At 36.0% G+C, this 24512-nt stretch overlaps 1 protein-coding gene across 2 annotated transcripts in view; it reads right to left on the reverse strand.

Annotated features, from left to right (window-relative positions):
• The window catches only part of unc5ca (unc-5 netrin receptor Ca), a 183950-nt gene extending 161060 nt beyond the window's left edge, over nucleotides 1–22890 (reverse strand). For both annotated transcript variants that reach the window (XM_067405889.1, XM_067405888.1), the window contains exon 1: nucleotides 22347–22890. In XM_067405889.1, coding sequence (XP_067261990.1) covers nucleotides 22347–22431 — 85 coding nt within the window. In that variant the 5' untranslated portion in view covers nucleotides 22432–22890. The remainder of the gene's footprint in view (nucleotides 1–22346) is intronic.
• Nucleotides 22891–24512: the final 1622 nt, after the last annotated feature.

A 24512-nucleotide genomic window follows, 5' to 3' on the forward strand; every position in this document is an offset into this window, starting at 1 on the left:
GGTCTGTGTGGACTGGCGAGGAGATCTGAGAACTGAATGTTAGCGTACAGTGTGTCTAAATATACTACATGATATGGCCACTCTAAACACTCTACATAATGTAAAATGCTTCTATATGATGTGTTTTGTAATATAGAAACATGTTATTTTTGAGAAAATAGTCTTTAATGGCAGAGATTTGCAATCCTCCACGGGTGTTTGACCATTTCTAAGTGGTGATCTAACTACTGTTTACAGTGTAATTCTATCACACACACACACACACACACACACACACACACACACACTTAACCTCGTCTACACTAACAGCAGTTTGTAGAGTTCGGTAATTGTTTTCAGCTGTTATCAGTAGCCTGTTCTTGTATAAAGTGTGCAAAAGTCGGATGAAGGCCAGTAACGCGTTCCAGATGTCGTTTTTGAGTTTGTGTGTGTCTCTGCATGTCTTCATTATTCTTGGTGTGCTGACAGCAAGAGGGAAACTTCACTCGAGACACGCTAAACATGCCAGACACTAAAGCCCCTCTCTCAGACCGGGTATCTGCCATCTGATCTGTCCATCCTATCCCTCATCGCTCCATCAGCCACACATCCAGCCGTCCGTCTCACGCACATGCTCAGAGTCTCACTGGTTCTCATGCTGTGTCCAGCTCCAAAATAAAAAATCAAACTACAAGCACCAGAAACTCCCGACCTCTGCGACACCACCATCATAAAACACCACCGCCTCCAGAACAAAATGACCCTAAATACCCCAGAGCTTTCAAAAGAGCGTTTTTATCTTCAGTTTTCTATTCTATTCCAGTCTGTTCACTGAAAGAAAAAAAGAAAAAAAAAAGGATGAGGAGTAGGATTTTCTTGAAAAAGACTAGGAAACTATTTCACTCAGTAATTGGTAAATTTCGCAAATAATTACAAAGAAATGGCATATCTTTAAATTCAACATGACAGTTTAAAAGTAGAAAGTTTCTTGTAAAATAATCATTCTTTTATTTACAACTTTGAAAATGTTTTACAGTATTCAATTTTGTCCTATTCTCGTCTTATATTATCTCTTTTGTTCATATTTATTTATACTTTGCTATATTTGACTCTATTTTTATTGTATTTTATTATATTCTTTTGTTCTGTTCTATTTTATTAAAAAGATTCTGTCATTGAATCTTGAATGAAATCAGATGAAAATTCTGTCATTAATTACTCACCCTCATGTTGTTCCACACCCGTAAGACCTTCGTTCATCTTCTGAAAACAAATGAACCGTTTTAAATATGTTTTTAGTAGCTTTCTGGGCATTGAAAAAGGTAGTGTTGCTGCTGGCGAGGCCTTACTGGGTCATTGGATTTCATCAAAAATATCTTATTATTTGTGTTCCGAAGATGAATGAAGGTCTTATGGGTGTGGAACGACATGTGGGTGAGTAATAAATGGGTGAACTAACCCTTCAAGTTTTACCTCCTGCTTTATTGTATACTTTTTACTATTTCATTCTAATGAAGTTTCGAAGCTTAATGAATCTTTTGTTTCAAATCAGTGGTTCGAAGCGTGTATCAAACTGCCAAAGTCGCGTGAACCACTGAAATTTCGAAACACTAATGACGTAACGAAGCCTCGTTTACTGAAATCACATGACTTTGGCAGTTTTATACACGCTCCAAACCACTGATTCGAAACAAAACATTTGTAAAGCTTTGAAGTTTAATGATCAGTGTTTTGAAATCACCCATCACTAGATATTGTTGAATAAAGTCGCTATTTTTTAAGTGACAAAAAAGTATTCTCGTCACTTCATAACATTAAGGTTGAACCACTATAGTCACATGAACTGTTTTAAATATGTCTTTAGTACCTTTCTGGGCACTGAAAAAGGAAATGAACTTGGAGGCCTCACTCTGCCATTGGATTTTATCAAAAATATCTTAATTTGAGTGTGAACAAGTAATTAATGGTATAATTTTCATTTTTGGGTGAACTAACCCTTTAATTTAGCTCTTTTTCTATTTTATTTTACTTTTGGTGTTTTATTTTATTACATACTGATTTCTTTCTACCTTTTGTTCTCTTGTGTTCTAACAGAAATTCCTATCAGATCAGAATCAAGGTTGTTCTCATCTGTCTGTCAGTGCATGTGTGTCGATGTGGAGTATTTGTGTGTCAGAGTAATAGGTTCTCTCTAAAGATAGACTGGACTGCATACCTCTCTATCTCTCTGTATGTGTGTGTGTGTGTGTGTGTGTGTGTGTGTGTGTGTGTGTGTGTGTGTGTGTGTGTGTGTGTGTGTGTGTGTGTGTGTGTGTGTGTGTGTGTGTGTGTGTGTCGAGTGCCTGTGTGACTCCAGTAAACATTCCTGCTGTCCTCCCCAGTCAGCCGAAGAGATGACTTCATCAACACACACACACACAGACCAAAAATCACACACAACACACACTTAAGTGCCTCTTGCTTTTGTATTTCTTAATAACAGAAAAAACATATTTCTTTAAACAGAACGGGTACTTAGCTGATTATTTTAATTGCTATGAAAGCTGTTTGTAATTCAAGTGTTTTCTCAGAAAGAAATTATCATAGTTTAAATTTCACAGTATAATCCACTTACCCGGGTCAGTAAGTGAGAGAGAGAGATCGTCTTACACGCTCATGTCCAGTCTTTCCACACGCTCGGTTCTGTCGCTCAAACACACCACAACAAAAACTCAGATGAGGCTTTGAGTCAAATACATTTACACTCGCTGGTGCCAAAATGACAGAAAAACACCACTGGCTATAGGTGGCAACAAGTTCATTCTCAATACAGACCCATAGAAAAATATCTGACTTCTAATTTATTAGGGCTGCAAAATAAATGTCTGTGTTTACGTAATATATATGTGTGTGTTCTGTGTATAATAATTATGTATATATAAATGCAAACACATACAGGTATAAAGTTTAGAAATATATGCATGTATTATAAATATATATATTTATATATATTTTAGATGACATATAAACATACATGTTTTATATATAAATATAACATTTTTCTTAAATATATACATGAATGTGTGTGTATTTATATATACATAATTATTATACACAGAACACACACATATATTACGTAAACACAGACTTTTATTTTGCAAACGATTAAACGCAATTAATCGTTGCAGCCCTATAATTTATACGTTTTAAAGGATTAGTCCACTTTTAGATAAACTTTTCCTGATAATTTCCTCACCCCCATGTCATCCAAGATGTCCATGTCTTTCTTTCTTCAGTCGAAAAGAAATTAAAGTTTTTGATTAAAGCATTCCAGGATTTTTCTCCATATAGTGGACTTCAATGGGCACCAAACAGTTGAAGGTCAAAATTTATTTCATTGCAGCTTCAAAGCGTTCTACACAATCCCAGATGAGAAATAAGGGTCTTATCTAGAGAAACAATCACTCATTTTCTAAAAATAAATAAATAAAATTTTATACATTTTAACCAGAAATGCTCATCTTGAACTAGCTCTCTTCTTCTCTATTAGAATTCTAAGGGTGCTTTCACACCTGCCTCATTTAGTTCGGTTGAATCGTACCAGAGTTCATTTGCCCCTTTGGTGCGGTTCGTTTGGGCAGGTGGGAAAGCAGCAATCGCACTCGGGTGCGCACCAAAAGCGGACCAAACAAGCGTACCGAGACCTGCTTGAAGAGGTGGTCTCGGTACGCTTTTAAACGAACTCTGGAGCGGTTCGCTTGAGATGTGAAAGCAATCGACCCAGTTAACGGACCAACGAACCAAATTATATCATTTTCATAACGGAAAATATGATATAAAAATCAGTAATGTCTGATTCTGTGAGTGAGCACATTATTTACAATATCTGAAAGCCAACGAGCGCCTCGATCTGGTGTGTAATTACACTTCTCCGTGCGAGAATGCTGTCCCGACGAAGTCTCAATTCCCGCTCTGCTTCATTATAAAATTCAGATGGTCTCTCTCGACAGACACACGGACAACAGGTCGCCTACTAGACAGCGCTGGGAAATCCAGAGATGGAGAGAGAGAAAGAGCGCGGGTTTGAATTTGCCGCAGCAAATATGAATTAACTGCGGGAGAGAGCTACATTTATAAAGTGTTTGTGTGTGTCTGGACAGTTACAAATAAAGCCACAATAAACTCATGGAGCGAACTTATCAATCATTATTTTGATGGATGACGCAGAGAAAATTCTGACCAATAAGAGGACAGTTTTACTCCCATGTGACTTACCTTAACGCATTTTGGTACGCTTTGAAATTTTGCCATCTGAAAGCGAACCGAACCAAGAAAAAAAAGCAACATTGTAACAAATTTAGTCCCTGTTTCGGAACAAAACAAGCGATCCATAGCTGTGAAAACACCCTAAGACACTGCTAAGTGTATTACTGCCCTCCACAGGTCAAAGTTTGGACTAATTGTTATATACTATTGAGCTAGCATATTGCATATAAAACTTAGTTCCAACTTTGACCTGTAGAGGGCAGTAATACACTTAGCAGTGTCTTAGAATTCTAATAGAAGAAGAGAGCTAGTTCAAGATGAGCATTTCTGGTTAAAATGTATAAAATTTTATTTTATTTTATTTTTTTTAGAAAATGAGTGATGGTTTCTCTAGATAAGACCCTTATTTCTCATCTGGGATCGTGTAGAACGCTTTGAAGCTGCACTGAAACTAATTTTGACCTTCAACTGTTTGATGCCCATTCAAGTCCACTATATGGAGAAAAATCCTGGAATGTTTTCATCAAAAACTTTAATTTCTTTTCGACTGAAGAAAGAAAGAAATGGACATCTTGGATGACATGGGGGTGAGTAAATTATCAGGAAAAGTTTATTTAAAAGTGGACTAATCCTTTAACGTCTTTATGTCCAATTTATATGAGGTGCAGTGACTTGAAGCTTGTTTTTTGTCCATCATAACCTATTATTTTAACAAAAAACACTAAAAATGCATATCATAAAAACCAATATTAACACTCACCAAGAACAAATAATAGGAAAAGCTGAGTTTGGTGAGTAAATAAAACAGAAAAAAAGGAAAAACTTCTAAATAATCCCAATCACAGAAGGATAACATTTTTTTTTTAATAAAAATAATGCAAAATACAATCTAACAGTCAATAAGAAATATTGCTGGCCTTGAAATTTTCTTAATTCACCCACCATTGTCTGCAGTGTGGTAACAACTATAGATGAATATAGATCAACAGAAAAATAGCTGACTTCTGTCTAATTCATATTTGGTACAGTGATGTGAAGCTTGTTATTTGTGTGTCAGGACCTATTAATTTATAAAAGCATTTAAAAATGCATGTTACAGAAATAAACACTCACCAAGAGCCAAATGAGAGGAAAAACTGACTATGATGAGTAAATATATAGTGTTACTTTGTAGTCGGCTAGAAACTGTGCAACATTACATGGTTTACATTACATTCAAATCAATTCTTCCATCTTCTAAAAACTTTACCATTAGAGGGTTTTTTCCCCTCAATAACTCCATGTGGTGACACATATGTAGACCATTCCTTACATAAAGCCACCAAAGCCAAAACATTAGGAAGAAAATCAGACAGTGTCTTCGTCACATTTTTGTGATGAGTTTTACAAAGAAACAGACTGACTCATCCTATCGAAATCATGATGCAGTGAGTCTGTCACAAAGATGCAAGAAAAAACAGCTAAATAATCTCTGCCACATAGGGGCTATTTAGTTTGTTCAAAATGCTATGAACATAACATAAATAAACATAAAGGCAAATGTTAAATTTTGAAGGACTTAGCATATGGGTCATTGACGAATAAGGTTTTAAAAAAAAAACATAATGGAGATATAATTAATTTTGAAGTTTTATTAAGTGTTAACAATGAGATTGTGTGGGTTTTATAATCAATTATCACTGCTTTTGTCATTTTTTACGAGACGGACAAAATTTGTCACCAACATTTCAGTTTTATCGAATGACACTTTTGGATACCAAATGGCAATATTTATATATATCAAACAATGCTAACAGGCTAATATCTAGCTAGCTGGCAAAAGGACAATCAAACATTTTATATTTAGTACAAGTTTTTAAAATATTACAACATTTTCCATGTTTTATAGCGGTTGTACCGTATGACCTGATGTTTCGGGACGTGTATGAACAAGTGAAAACATGAATTTTTCAAATAGTTAAGAGAGAGTTAGTTACTTTGCTTCACGACCATGTGGTCCTTTGCAGGTGTCTGAATGATGTCACATCCTGTCACATGATATTTACCGCAAGACTTGACCCAAAATGGTCCCTTTATATCAGGCGTGTTCGACTTGATGCGGCGCCGCACAGACCGATCAGCGGCTGACTTGAAGCAGTGCATGCCGGTAAGAAATTTTGTCCGACTTGAGACAGCGCCGACGCCATGTGACTGTAAGGTATGGCTTCAAAGTACCTCGAGAGCGATTCGAGATCAGCCGCTGGAGTCAGCCAGTGCAGTTTCTGAAGAGGAGCTGCACGAGCTCTGATGACGACACAGCTGTTTCACGATTGGCCAGATTCACCGCATGACAACGATCACTTGTGTCACGCCTTCAGTTCCACTAATGCTCACAAATCTGTATTTTTATAATAGCTCTTTTCATGTAGTCCTGATCTAATATTGTGTCATGTTTATCAAAATAATGATGCTATAAAAAAATCATGCCAGAATAAAAAATATATGCATTTATTACATTTTAAGATATTTTAATCACAAATGAAATGGCTTTGGATGGTTAAACCGAATGACCTTTTGACAATTCAAAATGGTTAAAATACCTTTATATGTAGCAAAATAAAATCAATAAAAGTGATCTAGATGCGTTAAATTGATCAAAAGTGACAGTAAAGACATTTATAATGTTACAAAAGATTTCTTTTTAAAATAAATCATGTTCTTTTGAACTTTCTTTTTATCAAAGAATCAATAATATATCACAGTTTACACAAAAATATTAAGCAGCACAACTGTTTTCAACATTTCAAAATCAGAAATGTTTCTTGAGCAGCAAATCAGCATGATTTCTGAAGGATCATGTGACACTGAGGACTGGAGTAATGATGCTGAAAATTCAGCTTTTATCACAGGAATAAATTACATTTTAAAATATATTCCAAAAGAAAACAGTTATTTAAAACTGTAAAAATATGACTGTTTTTACTGTATTTTTGTTTAAATAAATGCAGACATGGGGAGCAGAAGAGACTTCTTTCAAAAACATTTAAAAATTGTACTAATCCCAAACTTTTGAACGATCTTGTAGATGTTCAAAAATCTCAAAAAGCACAATCTTGATCCAGCCTTACAGTAAAATTTCACATCTCTCTCCCTCTCACCTCACGTCAGCCTCAGGATAACAGATTCACTTGTCTTCACTGAGCTGTGGCTATTCACCCGTGAATCAATTAATGAAACTACAGGGAACTAATTACCACATATTAAGATGTATAGTGTGTTACACTGAGTTCTGCTTCCTGCTGATACCAGTAATACAGTTTAAAGTTCAAAGTGCTATTTTTGTTTCCCGTGAGATACGTTTCAAGCAGCCCGCACAAATGAGATCTCTTTAAAAAGAGCTCGATGAAGTCTCAAACTGTGTCTGCAATCGAAAGCCAGAGATCTCAATATGAACTCAGACATTCATCAAATGCTCCCAAGACCAAATCTTCTGAGCAGCTCCACACTTATTTTACAGCTCTACACTCTTACCTTATGACAGCTATTGACTTGCATTTTATATGAAATACTATCATAAAATATAACATCTGAGCAATAAAATGACGCTCTTGGACTCTGCACAGCAAGTGATACTAAACAATATCTGCAGATAAAATCATTCATTACGCTCGAGCCAGATCTCTGCCAGACACGTTCACTCGGTGTACTTGAGAAGTGCGCTGAAAAGCGTGTGCGTTAACCCAAGTTACGTGCCAAATTCTCCATTAGCTCTTTTCAAAAGTAGTCGATGACAATCTCTCATCTCTTAATTAGCATAAATCTCGCTTCCCTAATTTCCCGCTGATGTCATTGGCTGCATAATTAAAGTGGTACTACGCATTTGTGGTTGAAGAAACAGACGATGTTTCAGACTTTGAAGGGGTCAGAAAAACATCAGGCAACTGTGTTAATTAGGCATGCAGCGAAATTTGGACAGAAAGTGATAGCTGATCATTATCATGGCCAGTAACTGAATGGCTATGAAGTAGTTCCAGGTCTTGGACGCATAATGTCACTTGGCCAAAATGATGTCTGTTTATTTTCATTATTTCTTACAAAAGTGTTCATCATCAGTTACTCCTTTTTTCAGTAGTAATAAAATCAAACGTCAAAACATTTAATGTCCAATAAACAGACTGTAACCTGTTTACTGTATGAACTGTAGAAAATAAACACTGATAATATCTGCTTCCAAACAGGCTTCCTACAATGACTTTTGAACAATGATTTTCTGTGATTTTTTAAAGATAATTTGTGATTACTGGATGAGGATTTTATAAGAAAATTCACAAACAAAGAGCATTTTATAGCTGCTGAGTTTTTATTTACTATATACATTTCACTATCTCTTTAAGAATTTGTTTATTTCAATGATATTCCCAGGAACTCCATGACTTTGGGAGCCATGAGGTCCCCACCTAAAAATTTAAAATTAATTTTCTGGTGAAAGACATACATAAATGAAGAAGAAAGCCAAAATATTAAATGCCATATATGAATATTTACTAAGTAATCCAATATTTTGTAGAGGGGAGTGAAAATAACATTTTTCACCTTAGATTTGAAGCCAAATTAGAGTGTTGTAAAATGACTTTAGAAAGATGGCAGCATCATTATTTTATTTTTACACAGATTGGTAGGTCTGTTAGTAAAATCTGTTGACTTTAGCAATCTTTGTTTCATTATATGCCAACAGTGACAGTTCAAAAAAAAAAAAAAAATAGGAAAAAGCCTTACTTGTGTTTTTTCACCAAAGTTTGCATGCATGTAGCTCAAGAAGTATTATAGATCTCTTAATATCCTTTTATTTTTTGCTTTTTAATAAACTTCTTTTTTGGTATCTTAATTTTAAAGGCCCTATAATGTTTGATGCCAATGGGAAATGGGAACCCAACTCGACTCTAAGTTAAAGTTGTTGAATTTTACCCATTTTCAATGGTTGAAAATTAAATGTGGGTCACATTGTATGCAGCTAAAACTTACAGTATTTAATGAATAATGTCTGAAGAACAAATAATATTGAAAGTAGAAATATATCTTGTATCCCTCAACCAAAAAAATTGCATAGAACATATCTGCCTGAGTGCCAAAAATGTTCTTTTTCCGACGTGTGCGTGCCTGTAACCTGAAATATTAAAGATGTCTTAGTATGTTTTTAGATTCTGGTTCCTAAGAAATGTTTCTTTTGGAATCTTCATGTTTAAGGCCCTATACAGTTCAATCCCATAGATACTGGGATCTCAATGCAGCTCCATGTCCAAATGATTGAATTTGACACATTTTCAATGGTTGAAATCCATTTTGATTTTGTGTTTATCCAGTCATGACTGCTGACGCCACAATAAGATTGTATAGTGAGATTATGAATAGCCAGTATTAATTGTTAACTCAGGGTAAAGTATGAGCGGTGTGAAACATTAAATAAGATAACACAGGATCCCATTTATCTGGGGTTTAGAATTACCCAGGATTACCTATTTCAAGTGTGAGAGCCCTTAAATATTTCAAAGTTTGAGGTTTTATCAGTGTTCCACCAAATATGCCCCTTTGTGGTAGATACTCAATCTGACTATGCTTCACATGTTATAACAATAGGACATTTTAATACTTAAACAATCCAGGTGAGGCAAATCTTGGTTTATTGATGTGAATGCAATTTATGGCAAGAGCAAGCACACTTTCCTAGGAGGCATGAAACTTGTTTCAAACATGTAGTTATGAAACTGCTTATTTGAACTCTTCAGAAGCCATTAAAATGAACATAAGATATTACGAATGAACAATATAGGATATTATGAACAGTTAAGGTGCCTCAACTTGACCATTTCAGTGAATTTTTGGCACTCAGACGTATCAGCTGTGTGCAAAGTAACCCACATTTGGTTTTTAACCAACATTTAACAATTTATTCTTGAACCCATATTGAGATCTCAATATCTCTGGAATTAAACCAAATAGGTCCTTCAAAATGAAGATACCAAAAGAAACGTTTGTTAAAGGGATAAGTTCACCCAAAAATGAAAATTTGATTTTTATCTGCTTACCCCCAGTGCATCCAAGATGTAGGTGACTTTTTTTCTTCAGTCGAACGCAAATTATGATTTTTAACTGCAACCGCTGCCCTCTGTCATTCAAATAATAGCAGTGATTGGGAACTTCAACTATAACAGTAAATAAAACTTGCTTAGACAAATCAAAATTAAACCCTGCGGCTCGTGACGACACATTAATGTCCTAAGACACGAAACGATCGGTTTGTGTGAGAAACCGAACATTATTTATATAATTTTTTACCTCTAATACACCACTATGTCCAACTTCGTTCAGCTTCCTGTTAGTGAGGTCAAAAAACGCGTTCTGGTGACGGAAGTGATGTCTCGCCCATATACTTCAATGAGAGCGAGACATCACGTCGTTGTCAGAGCGCGATCAGACCTCACTAGCCGGAAGCTGAACGAAGTTGGACATAGTGGTGTATTAGAGGTAAAAAATTATATAAATACTGTTCGGTTTCTCGCACAAACCGATCGTTTCGTGTCTTAGGACATCAATGTGCCGTCACGAGCCGCAGGGTTTCATTTTGATTTGTCTATGGAAGTTTTTTCGACTCTTATTGTTCAAGTTCCCAATCACTGCTATTATTTGACTGACAGACGGCAGCAGTTAAAAATCATAATTTGCGTTCGACTGAAGAAAAAAAGTCATCTACATCTTGGATGCCCTGGGGGTAAGCAGATAAACATCAAATTTTCATTTTTGGGTGAACTATCCCTTTAAGAACCCAAATCTAAAAGGATGTTTAGATATCTTTAATAGTTCTTGTTGTGATCTTCTGACCCCTCATCTACAGACAGACAATCTCATAATAACAGACTGGAGAGTTTTCCAGATATCCAATGGATTTCAGTTGAAGCTCAGATCTCCATGTTTACATAAACATCTCTTATCAGTCCCCACACCATTCAAGAATAATCACCACAAGTGAGAAAGAATATACTGTATATAATACAACAAAAGTGCATGTTCATTTAAATGATCTGATGATCATAAAAACAAAATGCTTCAATGCACTCAAAGAGGCAGGGGCTTAATTTAGTCTATGCTAATTTAATTAGGAGATTGCATAAACATCTCAATTAGTCCATGACAACATGCATTTAAAAATATATACACATCTATCTATTTATCTATGGTTCTATCCATCTGTCTTTCTATTAATGGAAATCCTGTCACATATCACAGAGCTCTGTAACAGGGTCAAAGATTGATTTTTGTTCAAAAAAAAAAAAAAGAAAGGGAAAGAAAAAAACAACAGGGATCTACAGATTTCCTTGGCTGTTTTCTGTCTCTTTTAAAAAGCTCCTTGTGCGTAGATGACATTTTAAAAAGACAAAGACATCAGAAAGAGTCAGGATGCTTTTGAGAAGTTCAAAGTCCAAACAACTCCTTTTTTCACACTTTCTGTATCTTCAGCGCCGCCACCAAACACACCCCTAGAGAGACAGACCAAGAGAAAGAGGGAGACAATGTGTGCAGATCACATAAAGACAATCTCTGTTTCCCGCTGAGAATTTCTGAAACCTCAAACAAGTCTCTACTCGAGCACCTGCTGCTGTTAATGAGACAACTACCTCACTGCACCTCTCCTTTAACTATTCCCATCATATCGGTTGCGCTCGGCCAACGAGAAACACCCGCCTGAAGGTCAGAACCAATCACACAATCGATAGGAAATACAACAGATATCGCTCACAACCTCATCAAATATCAGGTTAAATCAAGTTCTGACATGCACACAACATGCAAGAAGTGTGCAAATCATGCGAGGGTTTTCTCTGTGCAGCCTCTGTGGAGTTTGATAGTTCAGCAGGGATGAATTTTCATCCAGTCAAAGTGATACGATCATCTCAACCTGAATGTGAAATGTGAAGCAGAACTAGGAAGGGACAGGAAAATGACAGCAGATAAGCTTGACCAAAGAGCTTCAACCAGGCTAATAATGGACTGTGTTACCGTATGTTTGCATCTGCTTCAGTTCCCCAAAAACACAGAGCTGTGCAAACACAGACCTGGAGGATTGGATCACAATCCGGATGCTTTTACAGGCCCCATGAAATCAAAATGGGAGTTTTGTGGCTTTTAGGCCATGTCTATCAATATACTAGCATACTCTTAAAAGTTGACACCTTTTAGCAGATATATGCATTAAAAATTTACAGTCTTACTCTTCTGGGAAACGGGTTACAATGTGTTCAGAATGGAATACTAGCATACTACTTACTGAATACTGCGCAGTACTCACTATACACTGGCTATGGTTGTCATGTAGGGCTGCTCGATTGCAATTTGGGACTATATCTCGATATGACTATAAAATATTAATAATAGCTTAAAATAATACTCTTCTGTATCTGACATATAAAGATACAGTATGGCAGAAATAGTAAGTGTAGTATGCTAGTATGAATTCAGCTTATCTATACAGAAAAAATCACATACTGTACATAGTATAAGCTACTGTTCAAAAGTTTGAGGTCAGTAAGATTTTCAATGTTTTTGAAAGAAGTCTCTTCTGCTCACCAAGACTGCATTTATTTGATCAAAAATACAATCAAAACAGTAATATTGTGAAATATTATTACAATTTAAAATAACTATTTTCTATTCCTGTGATGCAAAGCTGAATTTTCAGCATCATTACTCCAGTCTTCAGTGTCACATGATCCTTCAGAAATCATTCTAATATGTTGATTTACTGCTCAAGAAACATTTATGATTTTTATACGAATAATAATATAATTATATATAAAAACAAACATCCAGAACAACATAAACTGTCGCTAAATTATTCTTCATTTTAAAAAACTGTCGCTAAAACATTAAGTTAAAACAAACCCTGGGGAAAAAATCTAGATAAGCTAACTGATATTTTTGTATTATTTATATTTTAATTTTAGTTTAATTATTAGTCATTTTTTTACATGCTTTTGATCATTTTTTTTATTTCAGTTTCGCTTTTATTTTAAATTTTAGTAATTATAGTAATTCAAAATAAATTTTGACTTTTAATTTTATCATCTAATATTTATATTTTATTTCAGCTTTATATCAATTAACGAAAAACATTTTTAATTGCTTTAGTTCATGACAACAATACTTAAACTAATGAACCCCAATAGTCAATAATAATTAACACAAAAATTATTTTGGTGATTAGATCATAATCAGGCACAGTGAAGTCTTCAGCCACTTGTTTAAAGGAAAAATAGTTGAATAAAGTCATTATTTTTGTTTAGTTTTTGTGCACAAAAAGTATTCTCATCGCTTCGTAACATTAAGGTTGAACCACTGTAGTCATGTTGTCTATTTTAACAATGTCTTTACTACTTCTCTGGACCTTGAATGTGGTCATTTAGTTTCTTTCAATGGAAGACAAAAAACCTCTCAGGTTTCATTAAAATATCTTATCTTAATATATAGTGTATCAATGTAAATATATAAGACACTAATGCCCTAAAAACTTCTTGAGTAATTAGGCCACAATGCTGCACACTTAAAACACAAGCTAAAGCAGGTCCAGGGACACTGTTCCCGCCTCCTTGCAGCTGAGGCTGCTGTGATTGGCTGATGAAGCTGTCAATCTCTTGAAGTGCTCAGGTAATATATGGCACTGGTCACAGATGTTAGTCCTTTAGCTGAAGGGCGTCATTTTTTATGCACTATAATTATTTGTGCACAGAAAAACGTGACACGAACAGAGTGCAGCTTCTGCCGAGGAGCATTTTTACATTTATCATCCATGCTAAGAATAGCATTCCCAACACAGCAGAATCACAACGCTAATGCTGACTACTGCGAACGTCCATGATCAAAGGCCTGGGAAACATGCACATCATGTAAATATGCATCTCCGTTGGCCCCGTTTTTCCCTGCAGAACTTATTCTCGTCCGTACAGAAGTTGTGTTTCGCAAGGCCGTCTCTCAATCCTACTGTGAAGCACACAATGCTGTTATTGTGCAAATGAACCCGCTGTGTGTTGCTGTGTGTGACGGGCCGTCTGTGCTGAGCTATTTGTGTGTGTGAGCGCGAGAGCTCAGAGGTGATATATAACCATCATAATCGCAGTCATTACAGGCTCTGATGAGAACACTGCCTGAAGAGGACTGAAAGAGAGATAGAGAGACAGTTTAAATGCATTCAACATGATACCCACATAGACTAGGGCTGCACGATAACGGTTAAACTGATATTCATAAATATCTTGCTCAAAAAATCATCATCACGATTATTAATCATTATTATGTTCATTTTGTAATTCTTCAGAAATCCCTACGTTAATTTGCATGGCTTGTTTTACTTCATCTAGTTCCTAATGTATTATATTATCATATAAATTAACACATTCTCTACATTATGAAAACTGGTGCAAAAAAGAAGCTTCTAAATAAGTGAAATTCCTAATATTAAAGTGCCCCTATTTTGCTATTTTTAGAGGTCTCCTACAATAGGTTTGCATGCATCCAAGGTCAAAAAACACTTTACATTTGTCATAATATACATTGCAGCATCACCTCTTTTCTCAGTGTCTGAAATGCCTTGTTTGAAGATTATGCCTCTCTAAAACAGCCTACTCTGCTCTGATTGGTCAGATGACCAAGTCTGCTATGATTAGTCAACTTCTTATAGCACATGTTGGAAACCAAACGCTCATTTTCATATCTGATTTTCAACTCCAGAAGATTCTTCAGCACTTGATACACAGTGATACAAACAGTATTGCTGGAATCGGTTTTACCACATCAATTCCAGCATGATGCTGCGTTCACAACTATGCGTTTGCGCGAATAGAGCTATTTTGATGTGCGTCTGAAGCGTCTGACTGCAAAATGTTCAAGCGTCCAACTAGACGCGTCTGATGTGAATTTGACTCCCGCAGGACATCTAGACACGCGTTTACATTGACTTAACATGTAAATCAGACGCCCCAGACTCATTTGGTGTGAACGTAGCATGAGTCCTCATCCTTTGGAAGTTTTTTGGATTTACTTTGGCGGCACAGCATCTTCTCGACATGTTGAAAACACAAACCAAACTCTTCTAGGCTTCAGCTACAACCACAGTGTTTGAGGACGAGGGAAATTAGATTTGTTTTGCAGGCAACCAATGAAGACCATAGCATTATGCAAATTCTGGATTTATTACAGTTGATTGATCACCGATGTTTGCTTGCAGTCACAGCAAACGTCTGCAGGATGCTGCGAAGCATGCAGGTGATGCTCATTAACACTCGTGCCAAAGGCCTCGCTCCATTCCCACGGCTCTCGGACCCACCCTGCTTGCCACACCGGTATTTTCAGATCATCAGCACTTTTTTCAGAGCAGAGGAAGCATGTGTGCATGGTTGCCAGTTTGGGAAGATTAAGTAATACACTGGGCAGAAAATGTTAAGGGAAAATCTCTGATTGGGGGATTTAAACTCTTGACATCTGGCAACCGCAAGCATGAAAGCTTGAGGAGATTTGTTACCAATGCAATACAACAAATGTTAAATGAAAATTAAACAGGATAAATAACCAGTGGGCAAATATCACAGTCAGCTATGTTAAATTAATTGAGATAATGCTTAAAAATAATTTATTGTGCAGCTCTAACATGGAATCTAGTTACTTTCTCAATACACGTTCCTGGTCTTATTGGCCATGTACACACTAGAGATGTGTCACAATGGTTGACTAGTCTTCTCTTGACATTCTGTACATGTTCACACAGACATATTTGGATATCACATTACTTCTCGCATGTATATAATAAATTATATATTATAATAAAATCAGTACTGGTGGGTTTCCGCAGGAAATTTAAGCATGCAGCCGTTCGTCTTTGCGTCATTACGTCACGTCTGTAAACAGAAAGAACAAGTCCCAGCTAGTAGGTTATATGTGAGGATGCTACTGGCAGCGGATCATAGTGTTTTCTCACAGCAGCTGCAATAATTTGCAATAAACTTTGCAATAATTTTGATGGCGGATTGTAATCCAGAAAGGTCCACGGATTCACCTGTGGTCAAAAGAAAAAGACTTCGGACTGTGGAGTGGCTACAGAAATTGAAATCTACAGGTAACGCTAATGCACATTAAATACATAGTCACAATGCTGATGTTGTTAACATTAACAATTTCAGAACAAAGTATAACAATAATAATAATTTGCACAGTTTGACGTGATCTGAGCTAATCAATCGTTAGATTTAATCATCACTGGCAGCACGATTTATGCTTTTTTCTTAGTTGGTCAAAACAAAAGTGGCAGATTTGTCACTTACTTGTTCAGATGACATTTTTCCGGTGAAAATTCTTATTTTGGTCATACTTCCAAGATGTAGAATCTGTGATTCCAAAGTACAGTATCCACACCGATGTGGTGACTGACAGCAAACATTAGATTCATCCGCGCTGAGGAGCTGTGCCGATCAACAGCCCACATAAAGATGATAATTCCGCATAATAACTGCAATTGCATGTTGCAAACAGAGATGGCGACAAAGAGGAAACACTTGCGGACTGCAGCTTTAAGATAAAACTTCAATAGCAATAAAAAGTTATTGTTTATAAGTTAAATTGATACATTTAAGGGAATCAGTTCAGACTGTCTATTTGAATATATTAAATCTCCAATTCAAAGGCTTGCTTGCATCAACACTCAAAATGCTCTTGCATTTTATAAAAAACATACATAGATAAATATTGCTGTTTATCATTTTATTGGTGCATATACATTTTAATACATATTTCTTAATGTAAATTTATTGAAAACCTTGATTAAAACTTGATTTTACTGCATTTTTACTTCTCACATTAAACATTTTGACTCTTAATTTTGTAGCTTAATTAGCTACAGTATAGTATTGTTGGTGTTAACTAAAATAAAATCTTATTTCATTTCAGTTAGTTGCCATGCAAGGCAACATTTCTATAAAGTTGACTTGACATACTAAAACTAAAACTATTCAAAATATTAATAATAGTAAAAAATAATATTCTACAACCGTTTGGTTGAAGAATTACACTATTTTAAGTGGTTGCAGAGGAAATACACAAATATTAAGATTTTAATTAATATTGTCAAAATACTGTCAAATATTTATTGTGAAAAATATCAAGAAATATTTTTTATGTTTTATGTTTTATGTTTTAGCGACAATTCCCAGCACTATACTAGCAACCTAGTGAAATTGCCCTCCTTTGACACAGTGTGCAACTCTTTTCATGTGGAGGTCAAAGCGGCAGATGATGCTTGTGTTGAGAGGCACGTTAAAGCCCTGATGCGAGTCATGTGAAAAGGCCTTTAGATGTTCACAAACACACACACACACATTATCTCTGACAGTCTTTGTGTGCATGACGAAACAGTTGCGTTACATTCATCCAATTAAAAGAAACAAAGAAGACAAAGAACAGCATAAAACAAAAGACCTTGCGTGCCGCTCACGCACTCTTCTGCATTCAGCACGACTCTTCAGACAGATCACGCTCCTATTAAAAACATGCATTTCTTCTACAGTGAGTGCACGGATACACTCGTGCCCTGAGGTGAGCAGGTTAATGTCAGCAACGTTGATCTCCTATTGGCTGCAAGCCCTCACTGCAAAGGATCATGGGATTTTTCCCTGAAGCAACGGCAATGGCACTATCTTTATATTTCTCTTCTTCTTTATCTCCTAATCAATTACGAATGACGATACCCAGTTGGCATTAGTGTAAACTGTATATGAATATCAACAGTCAAATTTGACCACAAATGCCCAAATCAACTAGATTTAACTGCAAAATGAGTGGTGATCGCCCATGCAATACTTGCCACCATGATGTAAGGGCGTTATGGGTTGTTGCTATTACAAATTACACGCCAACGTTTAATACTTCGAGTCAGGGGTTTGTTTTGCCTTAGCAAACACCACCAATGAATGTCCACTTCAATCACAGTAAACAGCCCATCTACAGTCTCTACAGACGCATGTGGGCAGCTGTGCTTGCAGAAAACATTAAACCGATTCTACAGAACAGAAGTCACTATTCACGACAGACAGCGAGGTTAAGAACTGCGCGTGAACTCTCGGCCTGTCTCGAAGATCCTCTCTTACACGTTTTTGTCACTCCTAACACAAAAACACACACATTCACGGGTCGATGTGTGAAAAGTGTGAGCGCTGTGTGAGAAATGAGGCTGACCTGCTGAACTGTACTAGACAAATCCAGCATCATTCCAGGGATCACAGCTAAACGGGGTTATTTCACTGTTTGTGTACATGCTGGAGACAATGTGAATGTTTCTCACTAAAGTCAACACAGTTTACAACACAGTTTGCAACAAATTATATATTAGTGCTGTCAAAATGAATGTGTTAGTGCATGCAATTATTTTTTCAGTTTAATGCGTTATTTAACGCAATTAACGCAGCATCCGTTTTTCCTGTCATCCTTTAGCTAGTGTTACATTATGATCACACTCTTATTTATGCAAATGCTTTTAAACCATTCAAGTGTGACAAGACACAAAAGAGAACTCAGTGTTGTACTTGCATGCTGTCTGTGAATCTCCTGTCGATGTGACAGACACACAACACGTGCGCACAGAAAGCCGCTTGTGTTCTGACAAATAATGCTATATGTACCTACCAACATTTGCATTGTTTTAAGGGTAAGTTTGGGGTAGTGGTAGGTAAGGATGTTAATAAAGTAAAATGTCTTGATGACAAATGGGCAAAACCTAGGATAGTGCACTCTAAAAAATGCTGGGTTAAAAACAACCCAAGATGGGTTGAAAATGGACAAACCCAGCAGTTGGGTTGAATGTTTGCCCAACCTGCTGGGTAGTTTTATTTAAACCAACTATTATTTAAAAATTGCTATATGGCTAGCTTAAAATGAACCCAAAATAGTTGGGAAATTAAAAACCAGATGCAATTAGAGACAACAATAATAGACAAAAGGTGAATGTTTATTAATAAGCTTAAGCTAAGCTAAATTTAATAGTTTAATAGTTTATTAATATACATTTATTAATAAGCAATTTAATAAATGTTTATTGTTTAATAATTATTCATTGAACATTAATAAATGTTCATTTCCAACATACTTTGGGTTAATTTTAATTAAGCAATACAGTAATTTTTAAACAATAGTTGAGTTAAATAAAACTACCCAGCAGGTTGGGCAAACATTTAACCCTACCGCTGGGTTAAAACAACCCAATTGCTGGGTTTGTCCATTTTCAAGTAATTAGCATTTGGGGTAAAAATAATTAGTCTTTAATATGGCAAAAATAGATTTTTGTTGTAAATATCCCTGATAAGACTGTTACACTGAATGACATTTTAGTGGGTGTCTTCAGTAAATCAAGGTAAAAAAAAAAAAAAATTCTGATTATTTTTATATATATATATATATATATATATATATATATATATATATATATATATATATATATATATATATATATATATATATGAAGCAGCACAACTGTTTTAAGCATTGACAAAAATAAGAACTGTTTCTTGAGTAGTAAATCATCATATTAGAATGATTTCTGAAGAATCATGTGACACTGAAGACTGGAGTAATGATGATGACAATTCAGCTTTGATCACAGGAATAAATTACATTTTTAAATATATTCAATATATTCTTTTACATGGTAATAAAATTTCACAATATTACTGTTTTTACTGTATTTTTGATCAAATAAATGCAGCCTTGGTGAGCAGAAGAGAATTTTTAAAAAAACAAACAAAAAAACGTACCTACCCCAAACTTTTGAACAATATAAGTATAAAATTGAGGATGGGACTTCATTTTACATATCATGAACCGAATGGATCATGAAAACAGGTGCTCCACAGGAGCTAAACAGGAGGAGTTGAAAAACAAGAGGGTTTGACGTTGTCAGCAGAAGTGGGAAGTAGTTTTACAGGGCAATTTATTTATTTAATGTAATTTAACCAATGAATCACTCGCAATAACACATGTATTAAGAAAATAAATAATAGTCCATTTTAATTTTATGCTGACTTAAAGAGTGTACCACCAGACGTCTGATTTTCTTTCTTAAATCACACGTTCCCGTCTCTCCCTCTCTCTGCCCTGCTGTTTGTTTGACACACAACACAAACTCGGCGGCAAGAGAGACGGCTTTAGCTAATGGCTTTTTAATGGGCTGCTGGGTTTCTTGTGTCTCCAAGCTGATGGCCACCACTTACCCTAAGCACACAAACACACTCACACGCGGCATACAAACGGAGTCATTCCCACTTTGTCTTGTCTCCTTAAAGTGACTTAGAAACCTCACTCCACTAACGACGTCCTGCTCTTCAGCAGACTGGAGTCACATATGAACTCTGATTCCATTACGGACTCATAAAACACTCTGCAAAGAACGAGACACAAGACAGATGCTCTCTAATTTCATAACTCCACATTACAGCACGCATTCACACAGATGGAAATGGGAAAATGCTTTGCATTGTTTTAATAGAGTGATGAATACCAAATTTACGATAGAACTTCCTGTAAATCCTGGAGCAAGAGCAAAAGTGCATTATCTCATACATGAAACTATAAAAAGAAAGATCAAACGCTAAGAAAAAATACATTTTAGAGGATGTCATTAGAGAAACATACAAAGTGTATAGTGATTTATGCTGTCAAACTCTAAAAAAAAGCTCCATAAAAGTAATTCATATGACTCATACACTATATGCCAAGTCATATGATAGATTTGTGTGGTAAACAGACCAAAATTGAAGTTGTTGTTCAATGAAATCTCGTCCTCCACCGCAGCTCTCAAATTTCAATTGTGCTTGTTTGTGTCTATTCAAACTTGGCATTTGTCAAGGATGGCACTTGGCAGAGGCATTGTGTGAAAGGGTTTGGAATGACATGAGGGTGAGTAAATGATGACAGAACAGTCTTTTTTTTTTAGTGCAGTAAACAATTTTGACTGCCAATAAATAAAAAAATGCTAGGCTATTAGTAAAGAGGTCAAATCAGCACAACATAATACTTTCAGGAAAACATGTAAATGATTGTTATAGCCTACTACTATACATCTAAAAATATTATCTGGCTATATAGGCTATTAAATGGAAAACTAAGGCTGGCTGTGAATCACTGAGATAAACTGAGAGTGTTTCAGTGGAATCTCCCGATGGAATACGCAATAACAAAATTCCATTCATGCTTCATAAATAACCTATCCAGCGGGAGAGACAATGAAATGATGTATTTACCGAACAAGTTTCGCAGAGACAACATTTTAGTAACTACGAAAGTCAAATGCTCGCGAAATCCCTGTCACGTGAGGAGGTCACAATAGCAACAGTACGCCATCGGACAATAGGCCTACATATCGTGAAAAACTTAAGTAGCCTGCTGATCACAAATATTTCACAAATCCTTTTTTATAAATAATTTCAAATTAAGTCTGTCTGTGCTAGAGAGTGCGCAACGACAGCTGACAGAAAATGTCAACCAAAGTCCATGAAAAATTCGCGCACTGCATAAAACTACATTATTTCATATCCAAAACTCTTTTTTTGACAGCATAAAAGAAAATATTTGATTATGTAGCCTATTAAGTGGTCAGTAGCCTATAAGCTACTTTACACTCTTAAAAATAAAAGGGTGTTTTCACAGTGATGCCATTTAGAACCATTTTGCGTTCCATAAAGAACCTTTCAGTTATCATTTCTTAAAAGAAACATTGTTTTTCTTGTGAAGAACATTTGAATAATCTTATCCACTCAAATTAACCTTTAGTGCAATTCAAAGTTCTTATGGATGTCAAAGACTCTTCATGGAACCATAAATGTCAATTAAAAAACGTTATTTTTATTTTTATCTCCTAAGACATATCCTAGCTGTGGCTTTGCGGTCTCAAATTCTAAACCAGATCTCAATTTCAAAGTACTGAAATGACCGTTTTGCAAAAACAACAAGAGAAAAAAAAAAGAGAGAAAAAAAAATAAAAGAGAAATAACGTTCCGATGATGTGAATAAAATAAATATTGCAACCTGAAAATGTGAAAAACATGAATTGGTTATCTTACCTTGCCCGTCAACTATTTGAAGCAGAACCCACAGAAAGATAAGCACTAATCCCAATCCAAATCTCTGTCGTCCGTTTTTCCCCATGACTTTGGAGTTTGGAAAACTCCTCAGCGCGGAATATTCGTTCCCTCGTCGGTTTGGTTCAGCCTTGACAAAGGAGCTGCTGTGGTGGTGGTGGCTAAACGGAGGACCGACGCAGTTACGCGTCTCAAGTTCAGCGTGTGTTCCTCACGGAGAGATCAGGAGAAGGTCCCGGGACTGGAGGATTGGAGCGGTAACGGAGGTGAGGAGCGATGCGCCGCCGCCCTCTAGCTCTCATCTACGCGCGCTCTCCACAGACGCGCTCACACTCCTCTGCATGAGTTGGTCATTAGTTCAGACCGCGCATTCATTCACTGTATGATGATGTGTTTGTGCTGCTTCTCTCTCTGGATGTGTTCAGGGGAGCTAGAGATCAGGGTTTCGGGTTCCAGCATCTAGCTGCATGCATGTGCGCTCGGCGCTCGCCGAATATGAGCAGCGCGAGTCCCGTTTCTCGGTTTAACCCGCATCCAGCTGCCCGCCTCTGCCCTCCACCGGCTACTGCGAACACTAGGACCGGATTCACCGACGGATCTTCTGCTGAAATACACCTGATCTGACACTAAACATGATTTTGCTACAGCTTAATGTTGTCAGGTTTAGTTAGTCATGTTATATAATATTTTTTGTCAATATTAATAAAAAATATTTAGATGTTACCACATGGAATAGATTTTAGACAGTATATCAATTTCAAGTACAATCTTAAAAATAAAAATTGGCATCTATGGTTCCATGACATCCATGGAACATTTCCATTGCACAATAGGTTCTTTCTAATGGAAAAAAAGGTTATTTAGTTTATTAATAAAATGTTCTTTACAATAAGAAAAAAAAAAATGGTTCTGTTCAATGGTGAACTGAAAATGGTTCTTCTATGTAATTGCTGCAAAAACCTTTTGGAACAGTCGTGTTAAGAGTTTACATTACTAAAGAATTTTAATTTAAGCCTTTGAGAAGCATTCAAACCATAATCAAAAGTTAGTTTACAAGCAGACATCATTTTCATTGAGAGCTTTCCGGTCACTGGACACTAGTGACGGCAATAAAAACCTGCAATGCATTTAGTTATTTAGCAGATGTTTTTATCCAGAGAAACTTGCAAATGAAGAACTCAAGCAATTTATTATAAAACAGCTATAAATACTTGCAGTATAGTGCAAAGGCCAAGTTTCAAGATTAAGCTAGTACATAAATGAATTTATTTATAGAAAGTGTTCTGTGGTTGTGGATTAAGTGCTCACATAAGTCTGTGTCTTCAGCTGATTCTGGAAGGATGCGATGGTCTCAGCAGATCAGGTGGAGATTGGAGGCTTGTTCTACCAACGGGAAACAGAGAGAGTGAAGGTTTTGGAAACCGATTATGATGGAAGCACTATGTGCCACTCGCTCACTGATCGTAGAAGACGGGAAGGATCATACACGTGTAGGAGTCTGTTGAGTTAGAAGGTTGTTGTTCATGAACTTCATTTTCAAAGCCTTGAATATGACGCAGACAGCTACATGTAACAGCTGAAAGAGACCGCAAAGTGTGTGACTTGGCTTCTTGCTGATTGATTGAAGATCAAATGCATGATACACTGTACGGTATAGCAGAAGAAAGAAAGTTCAAAATAATTTTTTTACAAGCTATACCCTTATTTACATGGTTTTAAATAATTTTTTTAAGAAATGTAAGAAATAAGCAAGGTACATGAAACATGACTAAGAGTAACAAATCAACTCACTGATCATTTTAAAGGTTTAGTTACTTCAGAATTCAAATTTCCTGATAATTTACTCACCTCGATGTCATCCAAGATGTTCATGTCTTTCTTTCTTCAGTCGAAAAGAAATTAAGGTTTTTGAGGAAAACATTTCCGGATTTTTCTCCACATAGTGGACTTCAACAAGGTTCAACGGGTTGAAGGTCCAAATGTCAGTTTCAGTGCAGCTTCAAAGAGCTCTACATGATCCCAGACGAGGAATAAGGGTCTTATCTAGTGAAACCATCAGTCATTTTCTAAAAAAAAAATAAAAATGAAATACTTTTTAACCACAAATGCTCGTCTTGCACTGCTCTGCGATGCGCCACATATTAATCA

Source organism: Chanodichthys erythropterus, chromosome 13 (assembly GCF_024489055.1).
Source record: "Chanodichthys erythropterus isolate Z2021 chromosome 13, ASM2448905v1, whole genome shotgun sequence".
NCBI lineage: Eukaryota > Metazoa > Chordata > Actinopteri > Cypriniformes > Xenocyprididae > Chanodichthys > Chanodichthys erythropterus.